We start from the raw sequence: 17,715 nt of genomic DNA, 5'->3' as shown, positions 1-17,715 counted from the left end.
AAATAAAAAGTCCCATTCCCCAAAGGGCTTACAGGGACATGACAAGCAAAATGTTGAGATGAAGGAAGGATTACAGAAGAGGCAGCCCCTAAACTAAGTACCTTGTAGGAAGATAAAGATTGGAGAGGTGGATTATATAAACACAGACTACATACAGATCATGTTTTAGCTAGCTGGAACTAGATTATAGAGGGTCTCAAATAAATACAAGGCAGAAGGGTTTTTATTTTGTTCCAGAAGAAACCACTGAAGATTTCTAAGGAGAATATTAAAAAGGAGAGGTATGAAAATTACTTTTGAAAACTATAAAGAGCAGATGGGAAGGGACAAGACTGAAAGATGGAATAACAAGGAAATTACAATAAGAAGCTAGTTATTGGGGTTGTGAATTAGGATGGTGGCCACCTGAGCAAAGAGCAGGGGTCATATGGGAGAGATTTAATGGAGAGAAACTAATTGCTATAAGGGATGAGACAGAGGGTCGCAAGATTCAAAGACGACTTTAAGGTGGCTCTATGGGGGTATGCTCAAATGAAATAGGCAAAATGGAAGACTGACTGCTACATCTGCAAAGTTTAGGACATCTTCAGTTTTAGGTAGCAATGGGACATCTGACATGAAGATGTTGAGCACACAGATGGCAGTGCAAAACTAGAGGTCAGAAGAGAAATAAGGAAAGAGATAAAGATTTAGGAGTCTTCTACTCAGAGATTAAAATCACCAAAGGAAATAGCTAAAATAAAATAAAGTCTGCAACAGATACTTGTGATTAACTGAGTACAGGAGAAAAACCATGAGCCAGAAGATACTGTTCAATCAGACAAATAAAAGAAGAATGAGAAGAGAACAGGGTCTTCGAAGCCAAGTGAGAAGAAAGTGTCCAGTAATAGGTAGGATAAAAAGAACCCAAAGCAAGCATGGTTAAGGAGTAGGAATATTGAAAAAAAAAACAAAAAAACATAAAATTTGAAAAATCAGATATCATGGCCATCCTTCAGAGACAGTGTCATTGGGCGGAATCAGAAGTGAAACTTTAAGAAGACAGAGGCTGCAAGTGCAGATGACTGTGAGAAATGTGGCCATAAAAGACAGAAAAGAAACTAATCAAAGGCTATCTAGTAAGGGGCTGGAGGAAGAAAGTATGATGAGGTGGTGATCAACTTGATACCAACAGTTAAGGCATTAAAATATGTTTCCTAAGCATTTATCCTAGAGATGACAATGAATTTCCCAAGACTTGTCAAAACAGATGACTTTTGGTAATTCACATTAAACAGGTAATTTTGTCAGAAGAACCAGAGAAATTGCCGTAACAAATTAGGAAGACTTGGGCAAGCAATTAGCTATTATAGACTATAGTCTATAATGTAATCTATAGACTATAGTCTATCATGTAATAATATAATAGAGTCTGTGTTATAGACTTCCCCTTCAACTTTTTCAAAGGATTTGATTATTGCTATATGGAAATGTGGCTAGTTTTTGTGTATTTAATTTGTATCAGATTATACTTTACAGAAATTATAAAAGTTCTCAATGAGTTTCTTTCCTGATAGGCATTAACAAACAAGGATAGCTTTGCCTCTTTCCTGAATATAATGAAACATTTAATCTCTTTCTCTTGTCTTATTGCTATCAGTTGCATTTCTAGCCAATGTCAATTAGTAATGGGTAGAGAGAAGCATATAAGCTTGATATTCATGTATTTACCAGGAAAACTAGAGTTCCCTCATTGCAAGTTATTTCAGCTTTTGGATTTAGCTAACTTTAAATCATATGCTTACTAATATTTTTTAGCATAAAACAATGTTATAATTTATCAGTTTATTTTTGCATCTATAAATAAGATCTTGTGATTTTAAATATTTTATTTTTCCTATCTTGAAATATCTGCATCTGTGGTATAAATTTAGTTGATCATAGAGAATAACTTTTTGACTAAATATAGTCTAAAAACAACATGGAATTATGATAAATGATAGATAGCCACACTCTTTGATTTAAATATTTCACTGCAAGGCATATATCCTGAACTAAAATTGAAAGTTCCTATATATATGAAAAATATTTAAATTAGGACTTTCAGTGGGAACAAAGAAATGTAAACAAAGAAGAGGCCCATCAATTGAGGAATGGCTAAACAAATTTTGGAATGCTGATGTAATATATTATTATTGTATTATAATGAATGAAGAAAAGTATGGGAAAACTTTTTTGGAAATGATACAAAGTCAAAAAAGGGTATCAAAACAATATAAAAGTAATGCACAAAAGCCCCAAACAAACCTGAAGGCTGTGCAAATTCATTAAAAGTGTTACTTAGGGGGCAGCTAGGTGGCGCAGTCAGTAGAGCACCAGCCCTGGAGTCAGGAGGACCTGAGTTCAAATCCGGCCTCAGACACTTGACACATGTACTAGCTGTGTGACCTTGGGCAAGTCACTTAACCCCAACTGCCCTGCCAAAAAGCCAAAAAAAAAAAAAAAAAAAAAAAATATCTAAGAATCTATTTGGGGGTAGCTAGGTGGCGCAGTGAGTAGAGCACCGGCCCTGGAGTCAGGAGGACCTGAGTTCAAATCCGGCCTCAGACACTTGACACATGTACTAGCTGTGTGACCTTGGGCAAGTCACTTAACCCCCAATCGCCCTGCCAAAAAGCAAAAAAAAAAAAAAAAAAAAAAAAAAAAAAAAAGTGTTACTTAGTTTCCCTGACCGATGCTCACTCTGACTAGTGTGTGCTCTCTGTCTCTGTCTCTCCCTCCCTCCCTACAAGGGATATTTCAGTGGATAGTAAAGGGGAAGATATATTCAGAAAAGAAAATTATATAAAAACAGAATATATCAATAAAAATTTGAAAAGAACTTTTCAAAAAAGAGTGCATTTACTTTTAGTCTTACACATCTAATTACAAGGGCTTCAAAAAGAAAAGGGGGAAGGGGAAAACTCCCTCCACATAACCACCAAGTTAGTTACCAAAGAGAGAAGATACAGTGTAAGAAGAAGAACAGCCGAACTGGATTTTGATAGGTGACAAAATCCAAGAAAAAATAAAGTACCAAAATCCATGGTTTCAGCAGTCTAAATACAAAGCATAGATAAACAAACAAGCTGAACTAGAGGTCAGAAAAATCTGGGTACAAATCCTACGTGTACCTGAACAAATCCCGCCCCAAACAAGTTGCCTAAACATTCAGTACCCTAAGCAATTCTCTAAAGATTGTTTTTTAAGAGTCCATTTACAATGATCTGCATAAAGAAATAGAGAGAAAGCAATGCTCCTGACTGGCAGACTGCCCTCTACCAATAAAACTGAAAGATTGGGGTTGGCAGTGGGGTAGTATTGTATCACTGAGCCTTGGTGGGGGGACTCATGATTGTTTTAGGACTCTAAATAATTTTACCTTAATTCAAAAGAAATGGTATGGTTAAACAGAGAGGGGGAAGAGAGTGTCCAGGAAGAAGTTCGAGAACTAGAGGGAGGAAGCACAGTGATCTAAGAAAGAGATCACAAGGCTGACAAAGCCTTATTTGATAGTAATGTTAGGGGAGAGTATGGGGAAGGGAATGGAAGGAGGACAGAGAATTTCAACTGTGTAGACAACTTGCATTAGATTATTTTTTTGAAAAGCAAATAATTACTTTAATAGCCATAAAATAATTTCATCTATCAAAAGGTAGAGGAACCAACCAAGGGAAATTCTATTCTGGATATGGTTATCACCAATATGAAAACATGGGTTGTTAGAATGAAAATGATGGGGACCCGATTAGGAGAATGGAGCGACTTTCTCGAAGTTTGTTATAGAAGGGAAGAAAGCTGGAAATAGTCTGGCACAAGCCCAAGATTTTAGCAAAGATTTTTCAAAGATTTTGAGGAAAACAGACAAAAAATTCTACACAAGTCAATCCAGAAGAGATCTGAAGCTCTTGAAAATGAAATTCTGATGACAGAAAATCCAATGAGGAAAGAAAAAACAGTTTCTTAAAAAAACTGATGTTAGTGCACCAAGAACTCAACCACAAGCATAAGATGTTACTTACACACACACACACACACACACACACACACACACACACACACACACACATGATGGAACACAAGTAACAGAAAAGGAACATAAAAATATAGCTTAGTTCCATAAAAAGAGTTTCAGGAGTATCAAAACAAAGAACAGAGGGAAGTATAGAAAAAAAAAGCTAAGGAATGTAAAATGTGTTTTTGTTTTTTGGCTCCCTGTCTCCCCCGCCAAAAAAAAGAAGCTAAAAGAAGGAAGAAGACCCAGGCTCACGGTGGTTATGATCACGGCTGGCAGAGCTGCTCAATTTTGATCTGGCTTCTCTCTCTGCCAAGAATAATGACCTCTGGACTGGAAAGGACAGAACAAAAAAGTGAATATGAAGGTGGTATCCAAGCTAAGTAAGGACATGGTAAGAGAGCTGCCCTTAATGAGTTCCAGCGACTTTACCTAGAAGAACTACATCTGCAAGGACTGAAGGAATTGTTATGTGTGCCTGGGAATCAAAGTGACTGGTCTAAAGAAAGCCACATGTCCAGATTTCCAAAAGTAAGAGAATGGACTCTGCCAACTATAGATCAGTATGCTTGATTTCAAACACAAAATTCAAGAGATGCTTAGTGAACATCTGGAAAAGGAAGCAGCAATCAGAGGTGACCAGCATAGATTCATCAAGAACAGGTCATGTAAGACTTAACAGGATTCCTTTGGCAGGTTTACTAGTCAAGGTGGTTTATGAAGACTTGACAAAAATGTGATATAGTTTTCATTTCAGCAGAGCATTTGATAAAGTCCTCCATTATATTCTGTTAGAAAAGATGATTAATATTGTTTTGTGTTGCTACTAACTTTTCTATTTTATTTTTCACCAGTATAAAATATGCTGGATGATGATTAATGCTTTATAGAATAGTACGAAATCTGCTAAAATAAGCCCCCTCCATTCCTACTTTATTTTTTAAAATGATTTCCATTGAGAGTCTCAATCTTAGGTCCTCAAAATGAATATTACTTTGTCTAGCTGTATAAAGTAATTCTTTAGAAATCTCATTTGAATGGCACTAAATCTTTTAAGTTAATTTAGGCACTTCCCCCCATTATCTTGTCATGCCATAGCAATGGATAATAAATTTTTCCAAATAACTAAGTCTTTTTAAATTTTTATAAAGTGTATTTCAATTTTATTTATTGAAGCATTGAGTATTGTTGTACATTACCTCCCAAATATCCATATATATTTTACAGTTACTTTGAAGGGCCTTTTTTCTATGTTCTTCTGAAAAGTCTGATGATAGGTCTGTTGTATAGCCTACTACTTTAATGAAGTTACTAGTTTCAATTAATTTTAAAATGGAATTTTCAGAGTTTCCTAAGTAAATCATCATATGATAGTTCATAGATTTTAGAAGTGAACATGATTTTACACTTTATCTAGTTCAATTCCTTCATTTTATAGATGAGGAAACTGAAGTCACACCCAGAGAGATTAAACAAGTTCATGCAGAGAATGCAGAATGCAGGTTCTCAACCCAATTACGTCTTCAGATACCAAGTTCAAGGCTCTTTTCGCTATGCTGTGCAGCTTACTTCCCAAGTAAGGCATGGTGAGTATGTGTGTGTGTGTGTGCATACGCATATATGTGTGACGTGCACATAAACAATTATGTATAAAATCTTAACCACAAAATTATTCCAATGTACTAATAAATTTACAGTATGGGATAAAAAAAACCCTTAGGGTATATTATTTACAATCTATTTATAAGTACGAAAACTTTACAAAAATAGTAATCAAATAATCCTATTTTTCCCTTTAGCCTTATGCTTTTTTCTCTCTTATTTTTCTGGACTTCCTTATTGCTTTTTTTTACACAGATGTAGTAACATGCATATTGTTATTGCATCCTCAAGTTAACCAATTTCATAAGTCTCCCTTCATTTCTTTGCATTTTTCCTGCCATTTTTATGGCACAAAATTATTCCCATACATTAACATGCCACAATTTATTCAGTCACTCATCAATCATCTGACATATTGGTTGTTTCTAGTTTTCGGCTTTGACGAATAGTGCTACTAGGAATATTCTGACATAAGCAGATATATTTTTCCTGGCCAGAACATTCTTAGGAGAAAAACAGTGTATGGGATCACTGAGTCAATGTGTACGAAGAGCTGTGTAAGTTTCATTCTATGAAAATACTTCCCAAAAAGAATACCTGAAATTCACAGCTGCATCAGTAAAATATACAGCTATTTCTCCACAGCCTCAACAAAACTGAGTATTATCATTTAAAATTAATTTTTAAAATTACAACCACTAGTAATGGTTGTAAAAGGGAACCTCAAGAGTTTTTAGTATTTCTTTATGAACATTCTTATGAACATTTCTTTATGAACAATTTCTGATTCTCCATTCAAGAATTCCTTGTTCATAATCATTTGTCTACCTGTCTACTAAGGAAATGAATTTTGATCTTACAAATTTGTAGCAATTTCTTATAGACTGGATGCAAAACTTACTCAAAAATATTTAAATCAAAGTGGACTTCTTTACCATGAACATTGCTTTTCATTATGAAAGAAGTAATCAAATCTATTTATTTTGACTATTTCTTCTATTTCCTGAATATAGAAAAACGCTTTCACCTCTCTTCAACACTGACAGATACGACTTGTTTTTAATAATTAGGTCTTTGGGGGCAGCTAGGTGGCGCAGCAACTAGAGCACCGGCCCTGGAGTCAGGAGTTCAAATCTGGCCTCAGACTCTTTGACACACTTACTAGCTGTGTGACCTTGGGCAAGTCACTTAACCCCAACTGCCCTGCCTTCCCCCCCTAAAAAAAAAAAATTAGATCTTCAATCCATCTGAGTTTAACAGAAATGCAGTGAGATCTAAAGTCTCCTTCCCCCCTTTAGATTACTTTATTTCCCTAATAAATTTAATAAAACAGCAAATTCTTTCTGGGCTGTTTTGAGGCCTTGGAGTTAGCAAACTGATTTACTGTTTGCATGTGGCATCATTCTGAATTAGATGCTGTTTCAATAAATTTTTGGTGCAAATGCAAAAAAGGTCATCACCTCTTTAGCGATAGTTTCACCTTTCAATGTTATATCTGTCATGTTATGGTTTTCATTTCTAGGACTATAAATAATAATAGCTGCAGTAAGTTTTTCTCCATTAAAAATAAGACTGACTCATTTTTGGGTAGATAATATTTATCAAAATAATGAAAGCTTTACTTGCTATGCCTTTAACAAAAATGAATTCTGTACTTTATCAAAGGCTTTTTTCTGCATTTACTGATAAAAAATGTGATTTTGTTGTTATTCTGTTATTACTATAGTCCAGGGGTGGGAAGCCTGCAGCCTTGAGGCCACATATGGCCCTCCATGTCCTCAAGTGCAGCCCTTTGACTGAATCCAGATGTCACAGAACAAATCCCCTTAATAAACGGATTTGGTATGTAAAACTTAGACTCAGTCAAAAGGCTGCACCCAAGAACCTAGAAGGCCACTTGTGGCCTCGAGGCCAATGTTGATCCATCACTAAATTCATGGCAAATCCAACCTGGTCCTCTTTCTTGTCATGGGCAGAAGTGAAGATCAAAGTTCAGCCACAGCAAGATGTCATGAAATTAACATGTCTCCTTATGGTATTTAGCAACTGGGGGTGTTTTGCCTTGCTCTGCTCTTTGTCTTTAGTGTCAGGTGCTAGAGGTGAGCTTCACTGGACATGGGAGTTGAAGCTATGGTGATCTTAGAGCCAGGATTCCAGGTGGAATATTGCAGTCATCCAGCCTGGTAGAGAAATTCTGAGCAGCCAGGGTGCCTGGGACAAGCCTTAGGCAGGTTTTGGACTTGGAACTGGGACTGTGTTCTATAAGAACTGAGCTAAGCTGTATGTATATATTAGTTCCATACCTCAGAGTAAATATTTCTTTGTTAAAGCTAATCCATCAGTGGTTAAACGGGTTTGGGATCTAGGGGAGCCCTTCCCCTACACTTAAGAGAAAATTCTATGAAGTTTTCATTTGTTTATTGTCGACTATTTAAGTACTGATACTTTTTGTTTTACTGGATTTTGTATTACTGAGTCCTCTATACAAATACTGACATTAAGTTTAATGTGATAAATCTGGAACTCGTAAATTGCCACTGTCTAATAGAAATGCTCCTATGTTCTTCAGCATTTAGACCAACCTAGACTTGCTTGCCTTCTGTGAAAGCAAAATGTCCTACAAATTCTTAGGCTCAATTGCCTGTATTTAAAATCCTCAAATAGCTGCGAATCTTTTCTACTTCTTTAATTGAGCCTACTTGTATTCTTGTCCTGGTGGTTGAGTTTCTAATTCCATTTGGTTTACTCTGGAAGGATAGGTACATGGAGGGGAGGGGTGCGGGTGTTGCTGTTGGGGTGGGATGGGCTCTGGTGCATTGGGAACTGGGGTACTCTTTCAAATAATGATGCAGAGGAATTTGCCTAGATCTCTATGGGGAAACTGTCTATGGTACAGAGTGATCCCCTAAAGAACTTTCATGTGCCCTGTGTAGAAAGGGACATTTTTGTCCAGATGCCAGTTGAAAGGCCTCATGCAGTCACGAAATCAAGGAAGCATTTCCAGCCAGGACAATTTTCTCATCTGAGAAAACTCAACCTGAGTAAACTCCAGGTTCCAAATTCCTATGGGGAGAGCTCCAAGTCATTTGGAAAACTCAGTATGGACTAGGTTACCCTGTGAGATGGAAGTTAGTTTTCTTAACCTGTTTTTGCTTTTTTGCTTCTAAGTTGAAAAAGGCCCTGTAAGGCTAGGCAAACAGAAATATTTTGACAAACTGAAATGTTCTTTGTTCTGTGACTCTGCAACACTTTGTATTTGAAGATGGTTTTCTTTGTTACATGTGAGAATGTATATATGATCATACAGCACTGGCTGTTTTGGGACCTGACTGTATGAAACTAGGGTAGCAAGTGAATGGAAATTATTCCTATCCAGAAAGAACAAAAGAACTCTACTGAATTTGGAACAAGAAGGATTGTGTTTACAACAACACAAAAATGTGCCCATGCTGTAGACTCCAATTCTAAAACAGGACAAAGTATATAATGGTGCATTTAGAGAATGTTCAGATGGCCTTACATGGAAACACTTGACTTCCTTTTGATCCCTACCATGTCCCGTTACCAGGTGGGCCAACCCATGGGATGAATTAAAGACATGGTAAAATTAGAGCCAGGATACCAGGTAGGATGTTGTAACCAGTTAGCCTGCTAGGGAAGCCCCAAAATGGTTAGATGCCTGGGACTGAAGACTCAGGGAGAGCTTGGGATTTGGAACTGAGACTGTGCTCTACAGCAAAGAACCAAATTAAGCCATTTATATATTTGTCTTATACTTTGGAAGTAAATATTTCTTTGTCAAAGTGAATCTATCAGTGTTTGAATGGAGCTGGGGTATAGGGCAATCCCTTCTATACTTAAGGAAACACAATCAGTGGGGGGTTGCAGACATTTGCAGAGAGCCCAGACATCTCTCAATCCCCTTGAGGGTACCAGAGAACCCTAGAGGAGGGATGAAATGTAACATACTTGGCCTTCAGGCCATAGCGCCAAGGTGACTAGTTTTAACTGTGGGACCTTATCTGGGATAAAAACGCATCCTTTGTTTTTTTGTACAGCCCTAGAGATTCTCTGCTCAATATTTATTTTAGATAGCCCCAAAATATTAGATTCTAGAGAAATAGAGCAAAAACAAAATTTTTAGGCAGGAAATGTTTAGTCCTTTTCCCCCCCAATGAATGTTCTCTCATAAGCTAACTCTATAGGTGTAATTCTGTAAATTTCATTTGTTGATTCTATGATACTTTTTTTATTATTGGATTATGTATGTATATAATGATTTACTAAATTTTATAAGTACTGATAGTAAATTTAATGTGAGAAAATTTGTAATTACTATATTGCTATGGTCTAGTAGAGACTTTCATACTGACCTACACTGCTTGCCTATAGTAATTGGGCTAAGTTGTTTGTATATATGCTTTGTACTTCTGAAGCAGCTATTTCTTTGCAAAAGCCCGCATGAATGAATGAATGAGTAAAGAAATGAATAAATAAATCTGACCTGGTCATTGTAAACTTCAGAATATATGCTAGAGCTTCTTCATTCATTTTGGGAGCATTATGAGAAATATGGAATAAGTCTAGATATAGCATGGTTATACAGTATAGAGACAACTGAGTGCTTGTCAGAGAAGTCTGATCTTTACTTAGTCAACAGTATGGATCCATTAAAGATTTCTCATTGCACCTATACAGATCCAAAGAAAGTATATTTTAGGAGTAAAACAAAAGCAAACTTGAAAGAAGAGGTAAAAAGACCCAGCAATAAGTCAACAAAGCCCAAGCAGAAAATAAGCCTGTATTAGGGGTGGTAACAGTAGGACAAGATTTAAAAAAAAAGGCGACATAGTGGGAAATGAATTAACAGGACTAATAATTGATTGGATATGATCGGTAACAGAAAATTAAAAACTAACAGCAAAATTTCTAAAAGGGAGAGTCACTCTTTACTTTTCTAAGAAGAAGGAGGGGCAGAATCTTAGTTTAAATGTTATTATATACCACACAAATATCTAACAATTATATAGTGCTTTAAGTCATCAAGGAAGGACATTTAAAATTTTATCAATAAACAACAGCTAAACAATAAATATCAATAAACAACAGGACCCGAAGGTTCTTTAGACATATTCAAATTTGACCTTCATAATAACTCTCTGAGGTATTATTATTCTACTTTACAAATGAGGAAATTGAGTCTTAGAGAGGTTAAATGACTTGCCCAAATTCGCACAACTTGCACGTGTGAGGGAGAATTTGAATTGAGATATTTCTGACTCCAAGTCTGGCTACTCTATCTCTTCCACCACCCTACGTGCCAATATAGGAAGGATTTGTGATTTCATCAGTACGATCATTCCACCATGATAGCCTGTAATCCCGATGCAATCACTAAGAGATCATAGGATGAGGAGGAGAAGGGGAAAGGGAAGGGGAAATCTTTACTATGTATCAGCCACTGTGTTAAGTGCTTTACAATTATATTCTCATTTCATCCTTACAACAACTCTGGGAGGGAGGTGCAATTACTATCCCCATTTGACAACTGAAGAAACTGAGGCACAAAAAAGTTAAGTGACTTACCCAGGGTCACAGAGCTAGTAAGAGTCTGAGGCCAGGTTTGAATTCAGGTCTTTCTGACTTTAGGCCCACAGATCTATCTACTCCATCACCAGCTGCCTCAGAGAAAGTAACATCCTACAGGAGTCCCAGCACTGGGTTTGGATTCAAACACCCCAGGTTTAAATATCCTGGTTCTGGATCGAATCGGGGCCACCAACATGACCTTGGGGTCAAATCACCCTCTCTAGGCCACAGTTCCTCCATTTGTAAATTGAGGACTCTAAGTAAGTAATTCTATTACCTATGAATTTAATAGATAAGGAGTTACTTGAGGCACAGAAAACCTGAATGGTTTACTCAGGATGACAGATATATGAGTGTCGGAGGAGGGATATGAAGCCAGGTCTTCTTATTCCAAGGCCAATCCTCTAGTCACGCTGCCTCTATATATAAAGTTAGAAATAATCAGCCTCCCACCCCCATCCTTCCAAGGAACCTGATTCCTCCCTGTCCCTTTGCCCCGCAAATACCTATCATACTGTAAATTAGCCCAAAAGATGCAACCCACATTCACACCTGTTTTTCGGGCAAAGATAACAAATTCAGGTAGGACATGTTTAATTTAAGATATCAGTAGTAGGCCATGACTATGGAGATGGTCTCATTAGAGATGGGTGTCTAGGCAATGGCAAAGAGATTAGGCTAGAAATAGAGAATATGGACCTATCTGTGGAGAAGTGAAAAATGAAGCTGTGTAAGTGAGGGATACTGCCAATGGACAAGACATAAAAAGAAAATAATGCTGAACCATCTTTAAGAGTCCAGAAAAAAAAAAAAAGCCAGCAAAGCCAGTGATTTGACAGAGGTATGGTATCCCTGAAGCTAAAGGAGAAAAGAATAACCACAAGGAAGGATGGTTAACAACATTAAATGGTTGCAGAGAGGTCAAAGAGACGATTCAGTGATTAGGAGATCACCACTGACCTTTGAGGAAGTAGTTTCATTGGCACTAAAATTTAAAAAAATGTTGAGGACAAAGGAGCTATGGAAGAAATAGAAAAAGGAAAAACAAGAAAGCTAACTAGACAACTTTTCTACACAAAGAAGAGAGTAAGGGAAGTCCTTTTTTTAGGATTACCTATTTACAGGAAACAAAAGCAGCCAATGCAAATGGAGAGATTTAAAGAGCATGGGAGGTAAGAAATGAGAAGGGCCCTAGAAAAGGAGGGAGAGCTTAGGATGAAGGAGTAGAATACCTCTTTCTCTGGGACAGAAGGTTAAGAAGATTCGCTTTTCTGGGGGTGATGATGCTGTAAAATTTTAAGAATTTTAACAGGGAAGGGAAGGCAATTTCTGGGTTTTGATGACTTCAATTTTCTCAGTGTAAAAAAAAAGGAAGCTAAAACATGTGCCATTAGTGTGGAGGAGAGAGATATAGCTGAAGGTTTTAAGTGAGAGGAAGAGGTATGAAAAAGTCTCTAAGTCAATAAGAGGATTGAGAAGTAGAAGGCAAATCAAGTGGGTGATTTCCTTATCTGTTCTGGGAGGCTAGAATAGAGAAATTTGAGAGGGCTCTGCCCTCAGCGTGAAAGATTAGGAGAAATAGAATGCTAGGTGAAGAGATAAGGGAGATCAAAGCTGAGGGACAACATCTCAATGCCAGATCTTCATACTTTGTTAATTCTGCAAATTTTCTCAAAATTATACACAAAGATGATTGCCATGATTTCATATGGTTTTCACAGATTAAATGCAAAACTCACATGAATTTCAAACTTCCAGCCGCTCACTGCCTCATCCGTAAGTATTTTAGTGAAAGATATTGTTAGCCCATCTCGGAAAAAACGTTGACATGCTTCACTTTTAACATCAAGACCTATATGAGAAATAAGAATAGAAATAAAGTTTTGTTTACATAATAATAGCACCTCCCATGCTTATCACTGACCTGAACTATAACTATTCAGGTGGTTAATAAAACAAGTAGTTAATAAATCAATAGTTCAATGAATTAAAAAAAAAAAAAGAAACCCACTACATTACCAAATCTTCTCCAAACATTAAAGTTAAAAAGCAAAATGATTGGTGTTTCCTACAGTGTGGAAAGATCAAAATTTAGCTTGATATAACCACTATACCTTCAATAGATGTTTAAAATAAGTTCATACCCATAAGTCTCCATTCATAAATAACAAAGAAAGAAATGCTAGAGAAGGTGGCCTTGCCATACCAGATCTTAAATTGTATTATAAAGCAGCGATCATCAAAACTACTTGGTACTGGCTAAGAAACAAGAGTGGTGGATCAGTGGAACAGGTTAGGTACACAAGACACAGTAGTCAATAACTATAGTAATATACTGTTTGATAAGCCCAAAGACTCCAGCTTCTGAGAAAAGAACTCACTATCTGACAAAAACTGCTGGGAAACCTGGAAAATAATATGGCAGAAACTGGGCATAGACCAGTATCTTATAGCATATACCAAAATAAAGTCCAAATGGTTACACAATTTAGATATAAATGCTGATACTACAAGCAAACTGGGAGAGCAAGGAATAGTTTACCTGCTGGATTTATGGAGAACGGAAGAACTTATGACCAAACAAAAGATAGAACATATTATGAAATGCAAAATGGATAATTTTGATCACATTAAACTGAAAGGTTTTTGTACAAACAATGCAACCAAGATTAGGAGGGAAGCAGAAAACTGGGAAAGAATTTTTACAACCAGTGTCTCTGACAGAGGTCTCATTTCTAAAATTAAGTCATTCCCCAACTGATAAATGGTCAAAGGAAATGAACAATCAGTTTTCAGAGGAAGATATTAAAGATATCTATAGTCATATGAAAAAATGTTCTAAATCACTATTAATTAGAGAAATGCAAATCAAAACAACTCTCAGGTATCACATCATACCTGTCAGATTAGCTAACACGACAAAACAGGAAAATGATAAATGCTGGAGAAGATGTGGGAAAATTGGAACACTAATGCATTGCTGGTAGAGTTGTGAACTAATCCAACTCTATGGAGAGCAATTTGAAACTATGCCCAAAAGGCTATAAAAATGTGCATACCCTTTGAGCCTGCAATACCACTTCTAGGGCTGTATCCCAGAGAGATCATACAAATGGGATAAGAATGAACATGTACAAAAATGTTTACAGCACCTCTTTCTGTGGTGGCAAAGAATTGGAAATTGAGGGGATGTCCATCAATTGGGAAATGACTGAACAAGCTGTGGTATATAAATGTAATGGAATACTATTGTGGTATAAGAAATGTTGAGCAGACAGAGTTCAGAAAAACCTGGAAAGACTTACATGAACTGATGCTGAGAGAGGGGAGCAGAACCAGGAGAACACTGTACACAGTGACAGCCACATTGTGCAATGACTGACTTTGAAAGACTTGGCTCTTCTCAGCAATGCAAGATTGTAAGAAAACTCCAAAAGACTCATGATGGAAAATGCTTTCCACATCCAGAGATACAATTATGGAGTCTGGATGCAGATCGAAGCATACTATCTGCTCTTTCTCTTTTCTGTTTTGTTTCTTCTTTCTTGTAATTCATTCCATTGGTTATAATTCTCTTCAACATGACTAATGTGAAAATATGTTTAATGTGAATGTATATGTAGAGCCTATATCAGTATGCCATCTTGAGGAGGAGATGTGAGAGATTAGTAAAAGTTAGGTTTCCAGAGAAGAGTTAATTAAGTTCCACAGAATAATTAATGAAACGTCAGCTTGAACAAAGAAGGGAATAAAATTAACTAAGGTAAATGGAGCCAGCCAATGAGAATAGATGTTAGGAAAATCGATCTAAACAGGCCAGATAATGGTCAGGGTTGAAGAGAAAACTGAGTCAAATGCATGCTTAATTGGCTAATTGAATATTACCTTACACACACACAGGGAAGAGTCTTCCGCCATTTTTGAACATGGGATGTATGTTGGGGGGGGGGGGGGGGGGGGAAGATACCAAAGAAGTTGCATGTGGGAGTGACATGTAGGGGATGAGCAGGGAAGATTGTAACCCAGAATGGAGAGGACCAATCTGTTCTCTGAAGGGAGGTACTGAGCTGATGGTGCATCAATCTTCATCAGTCTAACAGAATAAAGTTGGTCTCACTCCTGTATTCCCCACTCTTTCTTCCTAAAGAAGGGCAGAGTCCGCTCCTGACCAGGAACGTTTACCAATTCCTTTGGATTCCTCAACGATAATAAGTTGCCCTTGATACCTGAATTTCATTGTCAAGTGTATTTCTAAAGGGGGAAGGGAGTGAGAGGTAGAAAATTTGGAATTTAAAAGCTTGTGGAACTGGATGCTGTAAACTAAAAAAATAAATAAAGCTTAAAAATAGACAGACAGACAGACAGACAGATAAATGGCCAATGGTTGATGTATGAACAACGCTGTTTTCCCTCCATTTTGGATTTTGTCGTCTTTCCTCCTGCTGACTTCAGGTAGTATCTAGAACTTGCCATCAGTCAAACTGCAGCCCCAGGTCAGCCAAAGATCATGTGTGTTATGTGTTATGGTGGATTGGCTGTGGCAGGACAAGTTGTGATGAGAAAAACAGTTTTTCTATTCCTCACTGCTTCCCAACAGGAGCACCCCCAACCTCCATGCTAGTTTCATTTCTCCTAGCCTCTTTCTGAACTTGAACCCAGAGCCTCATATCCCAAAACACAGCTTCCTATCCAGGACAAGTAAAGCGTGACTTTCTTCTAAAATATACATGCTATTAAAAAAAAATTAAAAAATATTTTAAGAAAAGACCTATACTTTAGTATCTATTTCCTATATGTGATTATCTTCCCTTTGGGAAATTTGGTATTTTCCCTTTATTTACTAACAGTTGAAAGAAGTAAAAGGAAAAAGGGCAAGGTAAAGGAGAAAACCTTTAGGCAACCCTAAATAAGTTTTTGTATCTAATTTTTACAGTAAGCCTGGTCAAAAGCAACTGATGGATACAGTTGCTGCAGGGATTTTAGAGGCTCATTTTATAGAAGAGGAGCCTGAGCAGGCTCAGTGACTTGCCTGAGGTCACACAGTTAGTGATCATCAAGGGCCAATAGGAGATGAAGTGGCTCCTCTGACCCCAAGAAAAGGGCTCTTTACATGCATAACTCATAGAAAGGGGTACAAGTGGGCGTATCCTTAGGGCAGCTGGAAAACTTAATGTTCTTCATTTATTCAACAAGCATTTATTAAAGACCTACTACGTTTCAGACACTGGGACAAATACAATGACAGAAGCCAAGATAGTCTGTATACATAAGGAGCAATGATTAGGGAGACTGCAGAAAACTGAAATAGCTACAAGAGTTTGCTTAGACAAACAGCCTAAACTCCCATGAACTCTGAAGAAGGAGGTCTCCTCCATTCCTCCTTCAGCAAGCATCTCAAGTCAGAATCATCATTACCACAACCAGCTTAGGCCCAAGAACATCTACTACTGCTACAATGGATGGGAAAGTTGAGTTTCTGGATCCCACTACAGTACAGGTGAGGGATGAAGAAATATATTTTGCAAAAGAAATAAATTAAACTGATAATTTATCTACTGCTATATACACTACACAATATTTCCAGGTGTGAAATGGTTTGAATGGAATTTTGGGACTGATATAAGAGCCTTAATACCATGCACATTTCCTATAGTAAAATAGATGGCGTTTAGGCTGTTAGAGCATTACCAAAATTTCATTTATTCATTATTCACATCATGAAGTATTAGAGAAAATTACAAATGAACACAACCCTATGCTAAGTTGGAGATTGCTTGACAGAATAAACCAAGTTTTATAGTAATGATTTTCTTTGGATTATACCTATAATTTCATTGGTATTGGTATACCCTCTCCATCAATGCAAACTAGCATCTTCTCGACAATTTATCGTCCTAGAGGGTATAATAGTCTCAGGACACTGAGAGTTAAACAACTTTTCTAGGGTCACACAACCAGAATGAGTCAGAGGCAGGACTCAACCCAGGTTTTAAGGCTCTATTCACTAAGGCACATGGATTCTAATACTATAACCAGTTTTTAGATCAGTAGCAGTCACTTTGACAACTTGTTCCAGTAGAAATGACCTAAGGAAAGCAGTTTCATATCGATATTTTCATTTAAATCATATACATATAGGTAATTTTGAACTAAACATTTTACATGCTATTAAAATCCAGTAAAACTGTAAACAAAATGACACTTATGTTTGGCTATACTTCTATACTGATTTCTCTGCTCTTCTGTTTTTGTTTAGTTGCTTCACGTTTTTCTAGTTCTTAAAAATGGCAATAGAGAGTTCAGTATAACTCTCCAAAGAACAACACCCTCAAATAAACCAGAAGCCAAAAGATGAAAAAACAATGAGGCCACCTACTCAACCTTGTATTTGGACATACTATTTGTGTACACTTAATTCTATGCATACGAAACACTGCTAATATCTATTCTTTTAGTATAATTCTCTTAAAATATATAAAATAGTATTTTTC

At 36.8% G+C, this 17,715-nt stretch overlaps 1 protein-coding gene across 5 annotated transcripts in view; it reads right to left on the bottom strand.

Annotated features, from left to right (window-relative positions):
- USP9X (ubiquitin specific peptidase 9 X-linked) overlaps nt 1–17,715 on the bottom strand; it is a 257,781-nt gene that overhangs the window by 137,018 nt on the left and 103,048 nt on the right. For all 5 annotated transcript variants that reach the window (XM_036744544.1, XM_036744547.1, XM_036744546.1 and 2 more), the window contains exon 5: nt 12,964–13,076. In XM_036744544.1, the coding sequence (XP_036600439.1) occupies nt 12,964–13,076 (113 nt within the window). The remainder of the gene's footprint in view (nt 1–12,963; nt 13,077–17,715) is intronic.

Source organism: Trichosurus vulpecula, chromosome 2 (assembly GCF_011100635.1).
Source record: "Trichosurus vulpecula isolate mTriVul1 chromosome 2, mTriVul1.pri, whole genome shotgun sequence".
Lineage (NCBI taxonomy): Eukaryota > Metazoa > Chordata > Mammalia > Diprotodontia > Phalangeridae > Trichosurus > Trichosurus vulpecula.
Note: the sequence above shows the minus strand (reverse complement) of the source record. Positions and strands in the feature narration are given on the sequence as shown.